This window comes from Merops nubicus, unplaced genomic scaffold (assembly GCF_000691845.1).
Source record: "Merops nubicus isolate BGI_N331 unplaced genomic scaffold, ASM69184v1 scaffold10306, whole genome shotgun sequence".
NCBI lineage: Eukaryota > Metazoa > Chordata > Aves > Coraciiformes > Meropidae > Merops > Merops nubicus.
This window is the reverse complement of record NW_008615942.1, coordinates 196051-219452: the sequence shown is the minus strand read 5'-3', so window position 1 is coordinate 219452 and position 23402 is coordinate 196051. Positions and strand designations below refer to the sequence as shown.

The window sequence follows — 23402 nt, the reverse complement described above, 5'->3', positions numbered from 1 at the left end:
TACTTTTGTCTGAAACATGGAAAGAAGCAGCTCGTACAGGAGACCAACTACAGATCTGTCTGGGCAAGGAAAATTATGAAGAGAAGATTATGACATTTAAAGGGTATGATAGTACAACAGTATCATAATAGGGTAGCTGGAGCCCCATTGTCATCCACAGTTTAAAGGCTCTTTTCATGCTTAAGGAAAAAGATATTTTTTTATTTAAAAAATATGTGCAGTTTTAAAAATCTTTGACCCACTGTGTTTACAATTGTACTGATGCCATGAATGTATCCTTTAGTGTCCAAAACCCTTCCATGGAAACTTTCTAATTCCTGGAGAACTGACATTTAAGATAGAGATCCTTATGATGGACCAATGTCCGTTTATTCTTCATGGTACAGAGTTGCATCTGCTGTTTGAAAAACACCTTTAGAAACAATATTTCCTGATCTCTGATATTGCACACATACAGCAATTGGTGAATTTTTCAGTAAAGCTCTGCAGACTTCAAGAGGACTAATTTGTTCCAGCACGATGAAGGGACTGACCATTTATATAATAAAAAGCACATTGAAGAGTAATTGGATCTACACATCTGGATATTAAACTGATGGTGCTGGTGCTACAAAAGTGTTTTAAAATGCAGTTGTGCCATGCTCTTGTTGTTTGTGCTGCTGCGCTCCATCTGCACACAATTACATAACCCTGGAGAGGCTGAGATACTTGCAGTAGAATGAATCCAACTGCCCCTAATGCAAAGCAGATGGAAGTTTTCTTAATATGCAAATTGTAGGATTATTGTACATCATAATTAAAGAAGGATTTTCAAATGTGGAAATCCAAACTGACATGTTCTGTGATGTCTGTTACATTAGACTAATACTGCAGGCTGTTGAAGGATATCCAGGATTTAAACTGCACTGATCAACAGATTTAAAGACTGGGTTTTCCTCAGGTTGATTTTAGTTTCTTCAAGGGATAAGGTTCGATTTTTATTTACTAATAGCTAATTATATAAACAGATTTAGGAGAATGCCTCTTGAAACTTAAAAGTGATTTGTGTTCACTTAAAGAAATTCTGGTACCGTGTCATCTGTGGCAGAATCAGTTGGAAACAACATATCCAACCAGCATGCAGGGCTGGGCTTGGACACTTACTGAAATGACAAAAGAACTGAAGTACATAGGGTAACTTGCTAAGAAGGTGTATATGTCAGCACAAAAAACTTAGTTGTGATGTATCCTGAAGTTGCAAAATGCTGTGCACTCAAATACAGGAGTTGTTAAAGTCTTTCTAGAGAAATGTATCTTAACACTTGATTTGTTGATAGATTCAATGGATACTGAATGTGAAGAGTTGTTTTTTTCCTTCCAACTACTGCAAATGCTTTCAAAAAGGTGTTATCTGCAGTAGAAACAACATAAATAACCATTCTTCAGTGTCACTGTGTTTTTTCCTTCCAACTACTGCAAATGCTTTCAAAAAGGTGTTGTCTGCAGTAGAAACAACATAAATAACCATTCTTCAGTGTCACTGTTTTTTCCTTCCAACTACTGCAAATGCTTTCAAAAAGGTGTTGTCTGCAGTAGAAACAAAATAAATAACCATTCTTCAGTGTCACTGTGTATTGAGAAATTACTGTAAAACTTCAGAAAGACATCTTTGTGTCTGAAATGTAGCAATTGGACAATATATATTAGTTATAACACATCTATTGCAAGATGGCTTGGAATTACCTTTCCTAGATTTTTAGGGAGGAGGGGAGAGGGGCACGTCATACAATACTCCTGCAATGTGAGTCCATAAGATCATGCTGCCATGGAGAAGGCAAACGACTTTCTTAATTACATTAACTAGTGTAAGATGTGTGAAATAATTCTGCTTCTCTAGTCTACACTAGTAGACACAGTCTGTTTTGGGCTTCACTGTGGAGAAGGGATGTAGGCCAATGGGATAGTTTCCAGAGGCAACTGAAAGAATTATCAGAGGTCTAGAAACACTGATTTAAAAGGAAAATAGAGTGCACTGTGGTTATTAGACTCAAGAAGAAAACATTCAGAGGCATGGCAATAGTCTTGTGACACATAAAAGGCTCCTCTATACATTAAAGAAAGCATGTGTTTTCCATGATCCAGGAACATCGTGGACAAGTGTCAAGTTTAAGATACAATGGAGTAGACTAAACAAGTTGGTGAGAAAGCTTTCTAATAGTAAAGATGTAGAAGTAGTGGAACAGATTGCTATGTGATGCTGTGGAAATTCTGTCACTAGATGTGTTTAAAGACAAACTAGATGACAAACTGAACAACAAGTGTAGCTGGTTCTCCTTGGTACTAGAGGGATCTTTCTCCACATTCTCTAAGCATATTTGGGAAGCATTTTCTGTTAGATAGTGTTAGCTTGCAAGTATCAGATCCCTTAGTTTTTAAATTAAATGAAGAAATAATTTTGAAGATTTTTTTTTTCTAAAGAAAGGGGATGGGGCTTTAATTTTTTTTTAATACAGCTTCATCTATATATGATTTAATCACATCTTGTAAATTATTTGTATACTTTTGTCTGCACGTTTCTATTACAGGTGTTCCACTGAAACCCCGGAAAGAGTTAAAATTCATAGAACTTCAGTCTGGAGACCTGGAGGTGAAGTGGTCTTCAAAATTCAATATTTCCATTGAGCCTGTGATTTATGTTGTTCAAAGGAGGTGGAATCAAGGAATCCATCCAAGTGAGGATGATGCTACTAACTGGCAAACTGTGGCACAGGTCAGTTCTTTGCAAAACAATATGACTCCCTAGCTTCTAGACCATGACCTGAAGGTCCTCTTCAGACTGGAAGAGAGTTAGTTTACTGGCAGGTGAGGAGGCTCATGCAGAGGGATCCCTTTATAGAGCCTCTTTCCAGGTCAAGATGGAGCTGCAAACAGAATCCAGATTTCCAGAGCCTTACTTCACTGCTCAGTGGACTGGTTTCTAGACCTTCTCAGGAGAAATTAAGTTCAGTATTTTTACCTCCAGTTTTTCAGTTATAGCTTTTGGTCTGTATTGAAAGTGACCTCTTAAAAAATGTGTGAATATATGCCTAAGAAGTAAATAGTAATTTTCGTGTCCCCCAAAAGCATTCAGAGGTTTATGTTTTTAAATTCAGTTTGTTTTGGGAGTTTGATCTCTATACATGAAAATCTATAGAACTAGCTGGAGGCTTGATTTTCTTAAGTCCAATGAGTGGCACTTTCTTTGTAAACACATACTTATGAGCTGTTCAGCTGAGAATTCCATAGTCTCTGAAAGGCGAAAATCTCTTGAAAAACTTGGAGTTAGATACTAAAATCCACTGAAGGAAGCACATAACAGCCATAGTCCTTTTGAGGTCAGTAAAACTCAGTGCATAGTGTCCAAGGCATGGCTTGGTTCTTATAAAAAAAGATAAGAAATATAATTGATGAAAAAACAATTCAATTTTTAAAAATAAAGAGTGAAAAAAGGACAAAGTTTTATTCTTTGTAAAGTCTTTTTCAGATGTGACCCTCCCAGTATGGAAAAGCCTATGATGTCATGCTTTTATCACTCAGTGCAATCCAGATTGAAAATGTAAGATTCATGAGCAAATGTTTCTTAATGAGAAGCAGCCAACAGAGCATAAATTTTCACTTAGTTCCTTCCCCGTTTCAATCTGTTTTTTAACAGGCTGACAGTCCACCTGGATGGCAGAGTTCCAATCGTTTATCTTAACTGCTTCACTCTTGTCCCTGCTGACAAGAAAAGCAAAATGCAAAATTTTGAAAAGACCTGCAAAATGTCATTATAGCTAGGAAGAAAAGGAAAGAGAGAACAAGTAGAACCATCCACAGAATAAAGTAAGGAGTTGAAATTCTGTGACAATCTCTGTTGATTCTCAGTTCGATTGTGTAGGAAAAAGTTATAGTAAAATAATGAAACTGAACACTCAGAAGTGAAGTTCTTAACCTCCATTTCATGCTACAGGGGGCTGTCACTATGTTAGTTTTTTCCTCAGAAGTCACCTGCAGCAGAGCCTGGCATGAAACCCTGCTTCTGCAAGCCCAGGGGAACGTGCACACCTCCAAATAAGTTCCAGTGAAGTTTTCATTATCTCTCAGCTGAGGTGCAGGTCTTGAATCTACATTCTCCATATTCCACAAACAACTTCCTTTTGCTACCAGGAAAATACCATGTAGCAAAAATGAGCCAGAGCTGAATTACTCCTCACTGTTAAACAGCGCAGTGGGTATGTGCTACATTGTATAAGTCCAGTTTTCCTATTTGGTGGATCTAGACTGTATAGGTAGCTATAACCCCTGTGCTTTTTCTCAAACCTAGAAACAGACCTTGTGCACGTTTCTGGAAGTAGGCAGTGGTGTGCTCCATGGTAGTGGAGCATACACAGAATCTTTGCCTTCTTGCAGTGGATGTACGGGACAGTGTTCCAGAAACATGTTGCTGTGTAAGAGTGAGAAGCTGACTGACAGCTGCCTTTCCTGGGGGTCTGTTACATGCAGACAGAACGAGCTGAGTTGATCACTGTGGCAGGAGAACCCTCTTCCAAATGACATCTTTCTGAGAACTTCCCTGTCCATTCTTCATCACAAGAGACGTGTTTAATTGTGTGATGGACCCCACTGGGGATCTTACTTTATGGGACATACAGGCTGAGCACCCTTCACAGGTGCTAGTTATCAGAATTTCTGTCTCTACAGGGTAATGTACCTCTGTGGTGTTTGTAGTTTTAGACATCCCACAAGGCAGTCAAATTTGTTGTGTGGCTGCATGCACTGTAATTTATTTTGCAATATCAGCAACAAGGATAGATACCCAGTCTGACTAAAGTGACTGTGTGCACAGCCTCTGGGCTTTTCTTGTTTCTATAAATGAGATTTTTTTCCTTGTATGATTCCAAAACATTGTGCTGTGAGACCTTAATGATAGAAAAAGGCTGTGAAGAGCTCAGCCATTTGGCTAGGAACTCCTGGGGCATCTCAGTTCAGGGAAAAGGAAGCTGGCCTCTTCATTCCTCTGCAACTTAAGCTAGAGTGTGTACAAAAAAGAGTCAAAGATCAAAATGGTTCTGGGTGAGGATCTGAATTTCTCTGTGCCTATGTGTACTGTAATTATGTGAAGTTGTTTGCATCTTACTGTAAGAAATTTCATATTAGTTTATCAGATCCTCACCCAGTATTCTATTTTTATTATCTGTCCAAGAACAAAAGGGGTTATAGTTTTCAATAATTTTATTTTAAGAGGTTTACTTTTTCAAAAAACTTCTGTTTTCTGTTGATTTTATGTGACCTAATTTGCAACTAATTTCTCATGTCTGACATGAATTTTTACTTGGTGTTGAAAAAATAATTTTGAAAAAGTTTGTTTCCTTTGTACTGTATTGTGTTATCGGGTCTTTCCTGATGTTTTCTTTTTAAGGAGGAAGGCTCAATCTATCAATATGTTATTTGTTTAACTCTCTGAGTATGTAAAGCAAGCAAACAGCTTGAAGAAAATGTTTATTTTTCACTTCAGGAAGGAGAGATTTTGTCAACTTTAGGTTTTTTACTGCACGGTTTGGGGAAAACTTGACATAATTAACCATTTGACTAATTGCCATTGGTTAATATAAAAACTATGGGAACTAAGTTGCTAGTTAGCCAAGTTGGCTATAATGTACAGTGACCTAAGTGGTCATGCCAGGTTTCTTACACTACTGTGTTTTATGGTCTAACCAGCTGAGCAGAACCTGCTGCACTATCCTTTGAGAATACTGCATCTCTGGTGAATAAACTTATCATTCTGTTTGGTGCTAATGTTTTCTAAAATAACAGTATTACTGTTGACATCGGAAACTTAGATCTTTAATTATATTAAGTAATGCAGTTAATTCAAATATGCCAGTCAGTTATTTTCAGACAAAACATGTCTGTGTTGTGTGAATGGATATCAAGTATGTGTGTGTGCACACATATGTGTGTGTATATACACACACACACATATATATACGTGTATGTATACATATGGGCAGACAAAAATGAGCAGTATTTACTGATAGCTTGATTGTGACAGACCTTAGTGCTTCACCTTGGAGTTGTCTAAACTCTGTGGACAACTAATCTTTTTTAAAACTTGAAGTTTCTGAGACACCTGAAATTCTGGTTCTGAGGATCACAAAAAGTTTCTCAGCCCTTTAACAGTGAGAATTCCCTGCTGGAGGTTTTAATCCACACAGAATAGAGGAGGTCTGCTGTCCTTCTAGAAGTGGACACAGCACTATCAGGCTTCTTCTGTATGAGAGGGAGCATAAACTCAGCTCTTCTGATAGCATGAATGGTATCCTTTCACTCTGAACTGTAAATTCCTTTATCATTGTGTGTTATATCAGAAGAAGGTGTGGAGCTATGAACTGAGCAGGGTTAGGCTCTCCTCTCCCATTTCCATTAAAGCTTTGCAATACAGAAAGGAATCCAGGGTTGATAGCGTGATAGAAAGGGAATGAACATACTGTAACAGTCCATTAATTACTGTAATCCTTGGGTAGAGGAGTGTCCCATCTACCAGTCTTTGCTAGAAAGACCATCTTTTGCCAACTTTATATAAATAAGAGAAAAAAAAATCCTTGGAGTGGTGACCCAAGAATCCCATCTGAATGTCCTAACTCCTGTGCTGCTGGGTCGTATATTCTCACTCCCCATCTGAACTAATCCCACCTTTCCCTTGCAAGAAGTTGTAACTTTCAGCCTTCCTTTTTCAAGGAACAGTTTTACCTGTGAATGTAGGAAGTGTTTAGTTCAAAATTGCCTTCAACATCTGAGATGCTAGGGAACGTTTTCCCTCAGCTTCTCAGACAAAGGATGGGATTGAAGTTAGGTCATCCAAAGTTTGGGTAAGTACTTTAATTATTAGGCAGTTTTATGAGCAACAGGGGGATATTCCTCTAGGCATTTTGATGGGACTAACATAAGGGTAAGGGATAATCCCTTTTTGAAGGACTGCTTTCAGGAGAAAGCTCAGGGCTTAAACAGTTAAGGGCTGCTGGGAGAGGAATAGAACTGTAAGTGCTTCCTAAATGAGTCTGCTCTGGGCAAATCTCAGCCACATTATTACCAGAAAGCCAAACCACTTTCTTCTTTCTGGCCATTGGAGGTGGCCTCTTGTCCCTTCATCCTGAAATGCATTCTTGAGAAGGCATGTCAATCTGGTCTCTGTATCTTCCAGGTCATGTAGTTGCAATTACGTGCTGCTCTTACATGAAGTTGTATCTTAATGTAATTAATGGGGACTTCCTTTTGTCTTCATTGAACTTTAGATGGTGCTGAAGGTGGAGATGCTGGCCCATGATTTTGTCTGAGGACTCATTTGTTGTTTTATTCCAAATGAAATGCCTGTTAGGGTTGGAGATTAGATTCAAAACATTCCTCTTTAATGTGTAATGCATAGCCAGAATAAGTAGTAATTATAGTCCCATAATGATTTGAGGGGTTTTCTTTTTGTTCATATTTCTTAAAAAAAAACTATTGTTCTAAGAAATCAAGAAAATTATTTCTTTTCTCTCATATTCAGGCAGATTTTAGGTGTGATGAAGTTCAACCATTAGTTATTTAATACTGCTCAGCACACCATGTAGTACACTTATATTAATAGAAGACAGATATTCAAAAGATTCAGTATTACGATCTCATCTCCAACCATGCTTAAGTAATGAGAACTAACTAAACAAAAAATTAAATTTACCATTAATGTAGTATAAGATATATCAGCAGTAATTAGCTCTTGAAATTTATTAAATCTGTATGAAGATTTCTCAGCGGTGCCCAAGTAGTTTATGGTGCAGGAGTTAATGATACACCTCCTGCATGCCATTGAGTTCAACAGCTTTGCCAACAAAATGAATTATGAAAGTAATAGGCTGAAGGCTTATTCATACATTAAAATAATTTTGGTGATGAGGATTGACAGACTATTTGATCTTACAGTATTTCATGGCTGCCACAGAAAACTGACACAACTGAAATCCTTTCTTCTAATCAGTCCTGGCAGAATACCTGAGCTGATGCAAATGACAAAATTCCTCAGTTGAGGAATATAAAATCAAGTCTATTCAGATTATGCTTGCCTTGTAAATAAATTCAAAGTAAATTAGTAAATAAATTTGTATCTGTTTTTAAAAACCCACATTGTTGTACCATTTAATTATGGTTAGATATTGGTTCTGACCCCAATTTCACTTGCAGCAGTACCTTGAATATATCCTTAGGATTTTTTTTTTCTGTTAATATAGAGATAATTTATATGACTGGTTCACTGTCATGTCTTTTATCTGTAAGTTCTTGAGTATGTTTGTCTGCATGCTGGAATAAACTAGCATATTTGAGTGCTCAAGGAAATGAAAATAATATTAAAAGTTGGTTTGGGTAGGCTTTTTCTTCCCTAGGAGAACCCCTTCACTGGATGAGATATGTGGTATGTGATATATTACTCTACGTGTAACATGAAAGCTAAAAAAAGGATAGATGAGGCAGACAATGAAAGTGTCAAGACTGTTACCCCCTGCTTAAGCCAAAGAAACAAATACAGTGGTCTGAATGGAGAAGGACTCTGAGTAGCAGCAGTGTGAGGGGCTTAAAGTCTGTAACACTTACCAGTCTGAGAGCAGTTAATAGTGCCGTTTAGGAAGGCTCCCATTCCATTACATGCACACATTCCCTAAATTTTGCTTGTCACCAAATGAAAAGATTAAGTGCAAGATAACAGCTACAAATTTTATTTGTCAGGGCTCTAAAAATACCATTGTGGGAGACATGAAGCAACTTCCCAAGTTTTGGCTATCCGAGTTAGGTTGGCAGCTGCTACTTTCTTACACAGATTGGAAAGGGAGCAAAAAGCAGAAATTATGCTGTACCTTTTTTGGGAACTACTTGGCATCATTGCAAGTAACGTTGAATCCTGTATAGGGAAGATAAATTTTTGAAGTTAGAACACAGAGCTTGTAAAAATAAATTGATGTTACTACATTTTCAATGAGTTTTCATTTTGGTCAGTAATGATAACCAGTAATCACTGTATAGTATGTGTAGACACATACAGGATATTTTGTTTAGGTTCATGTGTTATTTTATTAGAAAATTAAAATAAAAAGCAATAAACATTCTAAAATAAATTGAAAACTGGATAATTGAGAGGCAATTGCAAATGTAATATCTTCAACAAGTGGGTGAGTTGCTGACGAGTTCTACAGAAATGCTACATCTTTTGTACGTGGCAGTGATTCAGCTGTTATCAGGATGTGTTCAGTTCAGGTGTTTCTACCTTAGGAAAAACAAGGAACAGTACAGAAGATAGCTCTGTAAAATTCTAAAGGGGAAAAATAAGGTAGAGGCAAGCAGAGCTCAGAATAAGAGTGTGTAAAGCACCTCCTACTGAAAAGGTTCAGAGTGCATCTATGCTTATGCCATGTTTCAGAGGTTGAGGCACTTCCCGCAGGATTTGGAAATTGAACTCATGACGCTAGCAGTCTCAGTGGGTGTTGCTGGAGCAAAGGTCATCTGCTATGACCTGAGAAAAGTCTGCAGGGAAGGGTTAAGACTGTGAGTATCTTTTTGACATAAGTGCCGAAGATCTGAAGAAGGCTTGCATTCATTACCTGGCGGTTTTGTGTTTCCCATGAACCAGAAAGGGTGGCTTCTCACAGCACTAGATTGCACGAAGACATTTTTGACCCTTGGTTCCCTGAGAACTGAGAATTGGAGAAATCAGTCCTGTGACCGAGGGCAGCAAGTTCCCTGAAACGTTAACACCTGAGCAGCTAGGACCTGTATGCTGGTGAAGGTTGTGATAACTGGAAAGCTAATTTTGTGAATTTAACACTTCACCAGTTTTCTAAAGGTCACTTTTTCCGGAAGAGACCTGCAATGCACTGTGAAATTGGGTGGTTATGTGATTTTGTTCACAGCTGTAAATGCTTTGCAAGCACAGAATGATGCTCGGAGTCGGGTGAGGTGGTGGCATACACCTGCTGACGCGGGCGTGTATGCGGCCTGACTGAACGGTGTTGCGTGGGAGCTGGTGGCACAGCTGGCCGGGTCAGAACAACGAGTGTAAGCCTGACCTTTTCCCCACCAGACTACGGAGGAGCGGGTCCGGCTGCGGGACGTCCGAGCGAGCCGGTGGTACCAGTTCCGCGTGGCCGCGGTGAACGTGCACGGGACGAGGGGCTTCACGGCGCCCAGCAAGCACTTCCGCTCCTCCAGAGGTTAGTCTGTGCTCGCCGCGTCTGCCGCTCGCCGGCCGCTCGCCCGAGGGGTGCAGCCTGTCTGTTCTGCCCGCTTCTGGGGCAGAAGGGCTCTAACAGGTGGGATTTGGGTAATTTTGCCAGCGGCGTCAGAAACGGTGCGAGATCTGTTTGAAGTCAGCAAAGGAACTAAAGGTTAAAGATGTCATTATTCTTGCACCAGTGAGGGGTCTCAGTGAATAGACCCCCTTTTAAACAGTTTCTGCACGGTTGGTATCAAAGAACATGACCCTCATCATGAAACATGAAGGAACTGGGGTTTCAGTGTGTTATTCCAAGAGGTCTCTCTTATTTTTCTTTCTACTTATTAGAAATATGTTACTGCCATGTGTTTAACAGACTATTGGAATATTTTGTTGCCTGTATCTAAGTAATTGTATCAGAATTTTGTTGGTGGAACTGTGGGCTCTCTTAATATTACTTTCCCCTTTCTAACACTAATTGTGAGGGCTTAAAAATGAAACAGTATAAATACCAAGTAGCATGTTTCTGTTCATTAGAAAGGCATGCTGGACAGTCCACAAAGTATTGTGGGAATTTTTGTTGCCATTTCTGGTTTTGCAAGGGTTTGGGTGAGAAAATAACTTCACAAATTATTTCTATACCAGTAAAAGGTACCTGGGGGAGGGGGAGAGAGAAACAGATCTCCCACTTTGTGAAGTTGCTGGCTTTGACTCATGCGAAGCAGAATTTTCCCAGATGACTCTCAGGCATAGTAGAGGAGTTATCACGGGCCAGAAACTATTCCCGACAGATGGTCTGGATGCGGTCACCCTGTCTCAAAGGCAGTTGATAACATGGACATGGCCAGACCATGCTGGTTGACTTTAGTGCCAAAGAATGAGATCTAGCACTTTGCACTCTGCTAAAAGAGGTAGTTTCTAGTAGAAAGACTTGTCTTTGTTTTAGTAATGACAGAATCTTTACACTGATGTAACGCACACTTCAAGGAATGCATTGCCTCCTCTTTCTGCAGACAGAATTATCTTGCAATAAAGGCAGTTGCTATCTATGGGTTCCCCATGCTAGCTTTTAGCTTGCTGTTTGGCCATAGTTAGTACTAGAAAAAAAATCTTGTTGGTGCAGTTAGAGAGGCGTGCAAGTGCTTTTGCTGGTACGGGTGGTTTAATTACTTATTGAATAAGCATACATTAGACTTTATAATTTGTTGGTGGTATAACTACATTTGTGGTAGGAAGGTTGGCTGGCATAGCTATCCCATTAGTACTGTGACCACAAACCTTTCAAAGTATAAAAAAAATACTATTTTAATAATTTATTATACTTAAGTAGCATACTATTTCAGACACATACAGTTTCTTCAAGCTGTGTTGAGCTTGGACTCAGCGGCACCAATCTTTTCTTCATGAGTGGGACTTCAGCAGATACAGCGTTTGGTTGCTGAATCTGGCACCAACTTTCTTTTAAATTAAGACTGTAGTCAGTTGTTTTACTGGGTTTATAAAGATTTTCCAACTATTCTGCTTGGAATCACTATAATTGCAATTACATAAAGGTATATCATGATAACACTGAGGTTTTGGCTTGAATGTGACATTTTCAAACAGGATTTGTATTACTTTCCAAAAAATTCATCCCCTGCTGAGTGTGCTACCCACAGGAGTATATTGTTCAAAATACCTACATTGGTAATGAATCTAAGAGCATCCACAGTAAGTCATACTGAAAGTGTCTTTAGCCCAGTATCTGACCACAGCCAAAAGTGGGTTTTTGGAGAATCGTGTAAGAGCAGGTTAGGCCCATAGGGATATTTCTTCAGAGTAGCCTCCCAGCTGGCAATGATTCATGTTTCAGGAGCTTGCGGTTTTGAAATGATTCCATGTTAGATACCAGACTCCTCTTTTTCTATGGCCTCTGCAGCTACCCCTGAAGCACTTGCTCTCCTTGAGTGCTGCTCATGGCTGGCTGGTGGAGATGGGTAACACTTTTACGACTTTGTGACTAGAACAGCGAGAGCCAGTAGTACCTCTGCATGTTCTTACCTAATAAACTGAACTAACTGAAATGGTAATGGCAGAAAGTATGTAGCTACTGTTATTCAAAACGCCCCCATAACCCTCAAAGTAACAATTTTCAAATCTAAACTCCAGCCCTTGGTGGAGAATCATTGAATTGCAGACAAAGAGCAAGGAGTTCAGTTAGCTAGCTGTTTGGTAGCCAAAGTCATCCTAGTCTGGCAGCTCATTTGACTATTTTAGAGGCTCTGGAGTGGTCAGTGGTTATTATGAAAATGCTTTTTGCCATATGAAACATGTAGAAATGCTCGGTGACAAAGATGAAGGTGCTGCTAGGTGGTGACAGTTGGGAGTGATACCGGGTTGCTTCGATTGGTATCTCTTAGCCTCAATGTCCCCAGGTAGATGCTCACACCAGTCAACAGTTATAGCGTTATACAGACATTTAATTACTACTTTGGAGCTTAGTGGAAGGTGGCAGCCAGTGCCTGGCAGAGGCAAGAAACTGCTGCTCAGATGTGCCTGGTTTTTGAGTGCCAGCATGTACTGGCCCCTGCTGAGCTCCTCCAGGCACATTTCACCTCCAGTTTGGAAGAGGAAAGCGGACTTTGGCACATCACCTTTGGAAGGTTGCTGACTCTCTGTGCTACATTTATGTGAAGTGTGGACAGAAATTCAGATTAATTCTTTTACTGTTTCAATTCACCCTGTTGTGCCAAGACCAAGTGAAGATTATTATCTTTGTCAGACTTAACCAAAGTTTTCTTCGAAAAGAAACCCTTTGATCGGGAAACATGACAGCAATTTCGAAGACAGATTCTTGTACGAGATGCTGAACTTTTACCAATTTCTCATAAGTTATAATGAACAGAAAATTATTTGGGTTTGTTTTTTCTCTTAAGGAGGATAAACATGATATATAATCTGAACCTAGGGAGCAGTACGGCACCACAAAGTCTCTGTCACTAAATGTTTTAAGCTGTTAAAAAGAACATTCTAAAACGTTGGTGCTGTAATTACTTGAGGAGACTTCTTGTCTGGTTACCACAACGCTGTTTTATACTCTTTTTGTGGTTTTTTGCAAATGCAAAAAAATGTGATCTCTGAGTAGACACAGGAAAGTAAGGTTTTGTTTTGTTCAAAGTAATGTCAAGTCTTCTGAGGTATGTAATTTCCATTAACATTTCTATCACTAGCTAAAGCTCCCTATTATCCAAATTAGTTGAATTTCCCAGTCATGAAAAAGACAAAAACAGGAAAACGAGTATTTCATCAAGCATTTCATCTTACCATTCCTCATCTAGTTGTGTTCTGAGGTTTTATCTTTTGGAGCTTTTGATGCTTGTATACTGTCAACATTTGAGGTGAATGCTTATTAGCTGTTTTACACTTATGACATTGATCTGTAAATAATAAATAATCAAAGTGACACAGCTGAGATAATTTATGAAACATTTAGAATTTAAGCAGAGAGAATTTGTTTTATGCTGGCTGTTTGTTTTATAAAGGAAATTAAGGATTTGCATGTCCTTGGTTGGCATAACCCTTCACAGGGAGTAAAGGGTTGCTTCATTTCGCCAAAGCGCAATGCCAAAATCACAAGAAACGCAGGTTAGACTGTATGTATCTTTTTGGAGCAGAGTGGATAGAAGATGAAGCGACTAATGCACCTAGGAGCCTGTTTTTTTTCCTAGAAGTAGAACTCTGCACATGGATTTTCAGACTGATACTGCCAGATTGATCAAAACTTTCTGCTGTTTTGACAGTGGCTTCCACTTCACTCTTCAGGGCTTTTAAATTTTGTGTGCTTTCCCTTTCCTCTTCAACCAAGTGAGAACAATTTGCAATAACAGCAATAAATAAAGCTAACAAATGCCTGGCAGAATATTTTTTATCACCAACAGTACAAACACATTTCTCTTCATATTTTGACTGGTTCTCTCCAAGCTGCTTCATTTTCTATGGAAGCAGGAGAGGGCTGTTCCTACAACCCATAAGTGAGTTTCCATGGGTAAAAAGCTACCTGTGTTTTAATCCCATTAAGTGGTCACTGAATAGCCTGATACAAGTGCTCAGAAGCTGCTTGATGCTGGTAATAAAACTTTGAATTTGTTGCATTTGAGTAAGAGCTTTTAGGCTATTTTTCCTAGTTTTTTTATGATATATGATGAGAATGAACTCTTAGTACCAGAGACTGCAGTTAACTAGGGGGAACCGTGTCATTAGGCATTTCCATATAATAGATTATCTCACCACGCTGTAGGTAGGTACTCTGACATTTTCCAAGACTAAAAGAGGTTACAAGATGAGCACAATGAGCCCAAACTGTCCAATCCTTCTACCTCTGCTAAAGTTCATTATCTTCAACACAAAGGCAGTTGCTAGCATGCACATGATAAATTGTCAAACAAAAGGAAGCAGACGATGTTGTTTTCACAGCATATAAGTACCACGCTGGATGTGACTTCATGCATACATTACTGAGTGTTAGCAAAACCAGAACAGACACCCACTCCCGGCAATAAAATTCTTTCTGTTGCTCCTTTGGGACCAATGATTTTTTTATACTGTTGCACAGCTGGTTTATTGAATGGCTGGTGTGCCGTTTCCATTGGGCAAAGCCTCCTGCTTATGCTTTGGAATTGTTTAATAGTTGGAAACTTATCTGTAGAGCAGCTTCAGCAGATTTTTAGAGTTGGAGAATCTAATGTTTAAAAAAGAGCAATTTAAAGTTGGAAAAAAAGGGTCTATAAAAAAGGGTTTAAATTAGAATCAAACTTACTATCACTTTTACAGATTGGAATGAGAATTCTGGTTCAAATGTCATTATTTTCTTCTCTAACAGATATTCTAAATTATTTACTGATTTCATTACACTTGTCACATTTAAAGCCCGAAGTGGATGCATTGCAGGAGGGTGTGATGTGATTCTTGTGTGTGGCTTGCACATACTGTTTTGTTAAGGTTGCAGAGTGCTTCCAGACACTATTGTTTGAAAGAATTTTGTAAAATATAAATTTTGTCACTATGTTTACAAATCTGAATGTGGGAGGATGTGCATTTTGAAAATGATGCTAATTGAGGGTTTTCTTTATTTTATTTGCAGCAAGGTATCCTCCTTTTTAGGGATTGGAGATGGAGTTTTGCTTGTGATGGCTAAGTAGCCAGCAAGAAAAGAATTTAAGTCCTTTGATGTACTCAAGCCGTATACAATTCAGACAAATGCAGTACTTACTCCATGTACTGGAACAGCAGCTTCAGCCTTGACCTAATGAAGCTATTGCTTCTAGCAGTGAGAAGCGATTTACTTGTCAGGCTGCTGAGACCAGGGTTTTTTTGGATTTGAGGACAGCTGTCTGTGCCAATTTCTAGTATATGTATAATGACTGATACTTTATTTGAGTTGTAGTGTAAACTGCAAAGGAAAAGCTACAGCTAGCATCACTCCTTCTGCAAACCAAAGAACTTGATTTAACACTCAGATAAGTTTGTGTATATAAAATTTCAGAACTTTACATTCAAAAAACTGACAGTAGTTTCCATTCCAGTAATTTAATGTTCATGTATCTGAATTATACATGCAGGCAGTCAGTCAAAGGGATCACAGATCTATGAAGACTAACTGTGGAATAGTTATTAGCTCTATAGTCAGCAGAATGCCAGTTTAGCATCATTATCAGGTTAACAAACACCTCATGTATATAAGATTTATAATCCAGTACCAGTTATTAGATCTTGAAGTATTTCATCACAAGTTTCACGCTACTTTTAATGTCTGCATAGATAAACATAACAGAGCACCTTGTAGAAGTATGACTTTTCCATTTAATAATACAATACTGAAGGATTAAAAAAAGTAGGGAAAAAAAAAATCTCTTACCTGATAACTGTCAGGCATGCTTTATGGAGGAGTATGCTTATAACAGCGTTTTGGGTTGTGGGATTTCTTGGTTTTGTGTTTTTTTGTTTTGGTTTGTTTTTTTGAGAGGGAGTTTGTTACTGTTTTTGAGGGTGGGGTTTGGGTCACTTTGGGATTTTTCCTGTTGATAACAATGATCACAATATCTTGCTTTGTTTCTAGTCCTTCTCACCTCTTTGTTTTGCTGAAGCTCAGTCCTTTGAAGTGAAAGAAAAGGTTAATATTCTCGGGGGTTTGGCTTACAAAATGATAGTTCTATTGGTCATAATAGTGATGTGTGTCACCGAAATAGGTAGAAATAGATGAATAATGATATAGTTCTGTTGAACTACTTGATATTGAATGGTTCCTTGGCTGGTATCAAGTGCTCACTGCATGGCTTCATATTTCAGCTCATACACTCCAAATCAAATATTTTACTATTGTCTCTCTATGATCAAACAGGTTTTTTTAGATGATTAATGCAAACTTGTAATAAATTAGGTTTTTTAATCTTTCACATCTTACTTTCTTCCAGTTTACTACTCTCTCCAGCTAAGTCTACTAGTTTTTAAAAAGCACTTCTGGAAAATGTGGCAATTGGAAATGTCTTGCCTTTTCATGTCTGTCGACTGCAGATCTCTCTTCTTTCCATCTTCTCCTGCTACCACCACCACTCTTCCTCCTATTCAGAGGCATTTTTGTGGATGACATTTGTGAGGATTGCAAAAGAGAGACTGAAGAAAGCAGGGACTCAGGAAAATGTATCTGCTTTTGCTGTGCTACTTCACATATATGTTCTCTTCGAGGGGACATTCTTTCCTTAGCTGTTGTTGCCCAATGTTTTTAATATAATGTTTACATTCTCCTGTAACAAATGAGAAACACTACTAGGCTTTCCTTTACATATGGATTAGTTCTGCTGAAATGAAGAAATGATACTGATAAAGTAATGTTTTCAATAAACTTTGCTGTTATAAAAAGTACAGGGTGAAATGCTGGTGCTGTAGAAGTCAGAATAAATGATCTTTTGGTTTCAGTAGGCACATAGTTCTTCCTTAACAATTTCTTTATCTGTGTATATTACTGAGAAAAATAGAGGTGTTTGATGTTACCTTAAAAGAAAAACAAATTCCTGTTATTCTGAGACATAAAAATGCTCCATTCTGGTCAGTTGGTAACTTTATACATGGAAGATTACACGCTATCTTGCATTCTTATGGAGACAGAAACATTTGAAAAGGAAGACTGTAAAATTGGTCATTTGCTTCTAGGCCTATGAGAAATTGATGAATAGAACTTTCTTTTTAATTTTGTAATAGACTTTGTCCAGAAAGGCTATTTTATTTCACTTTTAGATTTTTTAAAAAAGTCTCAGAGTCTTTTGTGGATGCAGAATGAAGACAAGCATGTTTTATGGTTAGAATTGTTTTTGCTTATATCTGCCCATTTGTGAAGACATTCTCTGAAACGTTTTAACTCTATCCAATATGTTATGTATACATAATACATGATGCGTAGTACTTTTGGGAGATAACCTGAATAATTCACCTACAGCAATACGATCATGTTGCACTTCAGGTTATAAATGTTTTATTGCCATAATACATTGTCATATAACATAATAAAAAAAAAAAAAGAAACTCGTAACAGTTTAAATCAGTGAAGGTGAAAGATTTTGGATTTATGAATCTGTTTATTATCCGTCTATTTACTGTACCTAAATTTCATTTTTTAGCTACTGATTTTATTAAACTATTGCAGTAAATGAAAAGTTGTGTTAGAGAAAAGTATAAACCGTTTAATTACATGAATCTCTTAAATTTATCCACTCCTACATAAATAGCTTTTGATGCTTTAAAATGTAGTTACTGGCTACTTTATAGGTAAATAAATAAGTGTAAGGACAGTGCTTCTCCAAAGCTGGAAAAAAATAAAGGGAACTGGCTTGCAAGCTGCTAAAACACAACACAAACCACACACAAGTGAGAGAAAAAGAAATTCTCATTATTTTGAAAATTAAGTTAAAATTCCAGAATTCTTTAACTCAAGTATGCTTTATAACTTTTATAGCCAAAAGTTAGGTTGTATTATAATGTGTGAGGAAACAGGGACATCCATTACTATTTAACTGAGGTGGCATGTGTGAGGAAACAGGAGCATCCATTGTTATTTAACCAAGACTCCTGTTAAATAACAGGAATAAGCCATTATTTCACATCTGGTGATCTTTAAAAAGGAAACGCTGTCTTTATTAATTTTGAATGTGTCAGTTTGCTTGACCTAAATAATGGAATTTTTCAGTGAGACCGTTTGTCATAGGGATTATCTGATGAACTTAGTATGCCTGGAAAGCTTATTTAACAGCTCATTTGCCATTATGAAAAGATGCAGGTGAACCATGCAGTAAATGAATGCCTGGTGTCCCCTCTGCACACCTCCAGTTTTATTCCTAGCAAATAAGTTGTGGCCCATTTGTCTAAAAAAATGATACAAAATATTTTTTTTTTCTATCAGATTGTTTTCTTGTCTTACAGGTTCATAACATGCCTTAATTATGATGAATTTCCTTTATTCAGCTTGATATATTTTTAAGTTGTTTTGAGTTGCACTGTTTACTTAAATTTTGGCTTCGGAGTTGCCTTATATTTTGTCACCAATGTGTGTCTACCATGGACATTTGAAAAAAAAGTAGAAGTTAAAAAAGTACGATTAAAAAGCAGAAGTTAGTATATAGTAAACTGGAGTTTCAGAAGCTCAGTAGCAAAATTTCTGTTGATCACATTACTCAGGGCCAGGATATATAATAGTAGGCAAGTCAAGGAGGACCTAACATTCAGTATTAGAAAAGGTTCAGTACTGAAACCTCTGACTGTAAGGTGTCCTTCTTGGGTTCAGTGTCAGCACAGAGACAACTGAAGGAATAATATCGCAGTGATTTTTACCAGAAATTAAACCAGAATAAAGAAATAAATCACAGGGGTAGCTAATTGCTTTTTGTTGTCATAGATGTCTACAGGGTTTTTGTTTTAGAGCATCATAATATATCATTGCACCTTAATTACAGTTATTGTAAGGAAGTGTTTATATCCTATGGTGGTATATATACTAGAAATTTGAAGAAACATGTATAAACATAATTGTCATCTGAGAATTGCCTGACAACACTGAAAACATATTTAGTGTTTCCACCATACAGGTCTGTGGTGATCACATAAGGCCACTTGTAGAACATATATGTTTTACACTCTCTGTGTATTTAAACTGACAGTGTAGTACAGTTTGATAAAGATTCATATTTGTGAACTATCAACTACACATAATAGTGACAATGCTAGATGTTAGCGCACAATTTTAATTTCAGTGGAGCTTGAATTTCTAAAATTTACAAGAAGCCGTATCACTCATGGGAAATTTTTGTCCAAATTTTCTTCTGTGTACTGAGAGTGTTTAATCCAGCTCATGTATGCCTCGTAAATACATGAGATGAAGATGATCTTTACCTTATTGAAGATGGTCATTACTTTAGAATCTTTGTTCTATATTCCAGATCCATCTGCTCCACCAGCTCCATCTAATATCAGAATTGCCAATATCAGTGCAAACAATGATGGAAGTGTAAATGTAATGATTACTTGGGATCTTCCAGAAGAACCTGATATCCCAGTGCACCACTACAAAGTCTTCTGGAGCTGGACGTATAGCAAATATGTAATCCCGGCTAAAAAAAAGAGAAGGAAGATAACTGATGGGGTAAGAAAATAGTAAAGGAGACAGAAATATGGCTTAGTTCTGGCACAAAATAGAGTACAAGTGTAAAATACGTGATGAATTGTGGTGATTTCAGCAGCTGGTGAAGTAGTGTTCTTAATTTTTAATACCACCAAGCCTATAGATACAGATATAATCTATCTATATATAGATAATATTGACTTCTCACTTCCTTTCACTAAACTCAGGGAGAGAAGTAGACTTCTGCCTTAAAATGCAGTTAAACGCTATAAGATTGTGCAGGAGAGACGAACCAAAAGTTAAATGCTGTTTGTCCTCTAAATTCCAGCTTATTTTATTAGTTCTTCTAAAAGATAGACTGTTTGTTTTACTTAAAAGGCTTAACATCATCTGTCACATTGTTATTTCACTATGCAAATAAAACTTGTGACACTATCATATAGAATAACCATTAAATAGTCAGTATAGGTCCAAGAGAAAACAAACCCAAAACTCTTTAACTAACCTGTCACACTGAAGTTCTGACATATTCCTGTAGCAGCAACTTCCTATAGGAAGTTTTTTAATATATCAAATACTGCTTTACTGGAAAACTGTTGCAATATCCTTAAGCATATTGTGTATTAATTTAAGTACTTAACAGAAATAGAAATCATTTACAGATAACAGACTGAACTTAATTCTCAGTGCTCTTAAGAGATGCATTTTGAGAATTTATCCCCGTGTCTGGCTTAACATTCTGGTTTGGCTCTGGTTGTCTGCTTGCACTGTGATGAACGAAAGCCAGAGGGTTAGTTTCCTCCCTGTTCCTCAGTCACCAAACTCAGAGAAAAAAAAAAGGCAATGAAGACTGTGTGCTGAGTTTATCTATAGCATCTTGGACACAGCAAAGGTGCGACCATGGGGACATGCTGGATGGATGACTCCTCGTGGGATGTAATGGGTGATCAGGGTCTGGAGCCTGCAAGGATGCCACCAGCTCTATGCTGGGCAGGCAGGAAAAGGAAATTTCCCTGCAAATGTAGACAATACAGAGTAATTTCAACAGCAGAGATAACTGGGTTCTTTGCTTCAACTTCAGTTAAACACTCTAAAAAGAGTCAATAAGAATAGAAAAGAAAGTTAGTTCATTCTTGCACTTTTAAAAAAAATCAACTTGGCAAGATAGAAGTAGGGTTGGACTCTGTGCTTCTCAGGAAAGCTGCCATTGGCTAGAGATCTTCATGGCAGAGGCTACAGTCTAAAGGTACAGGGGAGCTTTCTCTCCACAAGCTGAGCCTTAAATCACAAAACTCAGACAATTTTTAAATTGAGCTCAGTCCTTAATGTTGTGTTGACACTGCCTAGGATAAATGTATATGTATAAATATGTTAAAACAGATCCAATATGCAACATTGTGGTAATTGGAACCAAGTTCTGACTTTGAATATAAGGAAATCCAATGAGTCTAGGCATATTTTAGAGAGAAGTCCAGCTATTAAAATATCTTTCATATTACTCCTGGCTCATTGTACTTTTTCTTCTGCATCATGTCGTGAAAGTGCATGGCAATGCCAGAGAGACTCAGCCTTCCTCCACAGTCCTGAGACTACTGCTAATGAATGGTCCTTTGAATATAATAGCCACTTTTCTGTCTAAAAATCGAAACTGCAGAAAACTTTAAAAAAAAAAAAAAGCTTTTTTAAAAAATCTGTTTAAAGATCATTGAAGATTTTTTCATTACCCAGTTCTTCCCTTTAGATGTAGTCTAGTCCAAATTATTTTATAATTATTTCTGTATTAAATTGTTCCAGGTAGACACTCAATTTGACTACAATATTAATGGTTAATTGAGTGTTATAGTGAGTTATAAGTATTTCAGCACAAAACAAGTGAAGGTAGTTGATATGAGTTGCTTTTGACAATTCCTAAAGTGTTAAATATGGCAGTAGATGTTTATCTTTTTCAATCTGGATTGACTGTCAAACTTCAGGCACTATTGAAAACATGGAGTAGTGTCTTCTGTCTGAGATACTGGGTAGAAGGGCATTTTTATAAATGCATTTAAAAAATTTAGAAATGTAAGAATACTGAGAAGCCTTGGTCCTTCTTTGCTGTTATTGCCTTAATTTCTGGATTTTTTGTTGAAGAATGATAATCTGATAATCTGATGATTACCCATTTAAGACACTTCCATGACAAAGTAAACTATTTTTTCTTTTCTATTTTCCATTCTACAGCAGAAAAGTGTTCTTACCAATGAGGGGGTATTTTTGGCTGTGGGGTTTGAAGTGGTTTTTCATTTTTGTTTTCAATAAAATTCTGTTTGTTGAAACAAATAGAAAATACTGAAAAATGTACTGAATGTTGGATTTTAGCAGTCTTCAGACTGACTGTCTCTAGAAGAAGTTTCCAACTGTTTTGCTAACACAGAAATTGGTGAATAAAGTATTTAATTACTCCAGCTAAAATAATTTTGGCAGAAGAAAAAATCTTGTTATATGTTAAAAAATCCCGTTTTATTTTGTTCTAAAAAAAGTCTGTATTTACCAAGTAATTGATGTAAGCATTAAGAAGGTTAGTATTTTTTAAATAATGCAGAAAAACATAGTCCAATAAAATATAACTTTTTTAAAGAAAGGAAATTTTGTTCTGTTGACATTTATACATGAGTTTTCCTTTCTAATTTCAAAAGAATAGTGTGCCTAAGATAACAGGCCTGATTTTAATAAGGGCCTCTGTCTCAGTAATACTATAACTACTTTGTGTATTTATTGTCCTCTCTTATAGGCCCAAAATTATGTGATCCTGGAGGGACTCCAACCCAACAGCAACTACAATGTAGAGCTGCAGGCAGTAACACGCTGGGGTCAGATACGACTTAAAAGTGCTAAGGTTTCTCTCCACTTTAGCACAACTGAGGACACCCGGAATAATAGTGAGTAATTGTATTTAAACACCTCAATACTCTAACACTTCTTTGTCTGGAATTTGAATGTTTTATATAATGATTTCTCAAATTAAAAAAAAAACCAACTAATTTTCTTAAAGCTTTCCGTTTCGCATGATAGTGACTCAGTGAATTTGAGTAACCTTCTAATATTAAATTTCTTCTCTAAAAATTGGTGACAGTTTTTGCCTAAATTTTTAGCTTAGATAATACTCACCTGAAATAAACAAATGCAACAAGATTGGAAGCATTTGCATGACTGTGGTGTTAACGATTTTTACATGTAATACAGATATAAATACTATATTTCTCAGTGGCTAGAATAAAACTATTTCTGTGTCTTTGTCTTAACAGGACAGTTTTAGTTTGCAATGCTTTTAAGTCCTGGCTGTTTTGAATAGCCCATTAACTCAGACCCTTGGACCACACAAGTATCTACTATGAACTGATTCAAAACATCAACTCTTCTGTTGGGGAATCTAAAATGTTCTGTGTCTGGCAGGCAGTGAGTTCTCAAGAAATTGTTGCACACATAGGACCCACATTCAAGTTTTTATCTTGAGATCTTTAGATATCATGTTATTTCTTGTTAAGA

General features: G+C 37.2%; 1 protein-coding gene across 1 annotated transcript in view; it reads left to right on the top strand.

The window, feature by feature from the left end:
* Positions 1–2564: 2564 nt before the first annotated feature.
* KAL1 (Kallmann syndrome 1 sequence) overlaps positions 2565–23402 on the top strand; it is a gene marked incomplete at its 5' end in the record, with an annotated part of 49102 nt that continues 28264 nt past the window's right edge. The window contains 4 exons of the mRNA XM_008942707.1: positions 2565–2749; positions 10103–10232; positions 19696–19898; positions 22648–22795. Of these exons, the coding sequence (XP_008940955.1) occupies positions 2565–2749; positions 10103–10232; positions 19696–19898; positions 22648–22795 (666 nt within the window). The remainder of the gene's footprint in view (positions 2750–10102; positions 10233–19695; positions 19899–22647; positions 22796–23402) is intronic.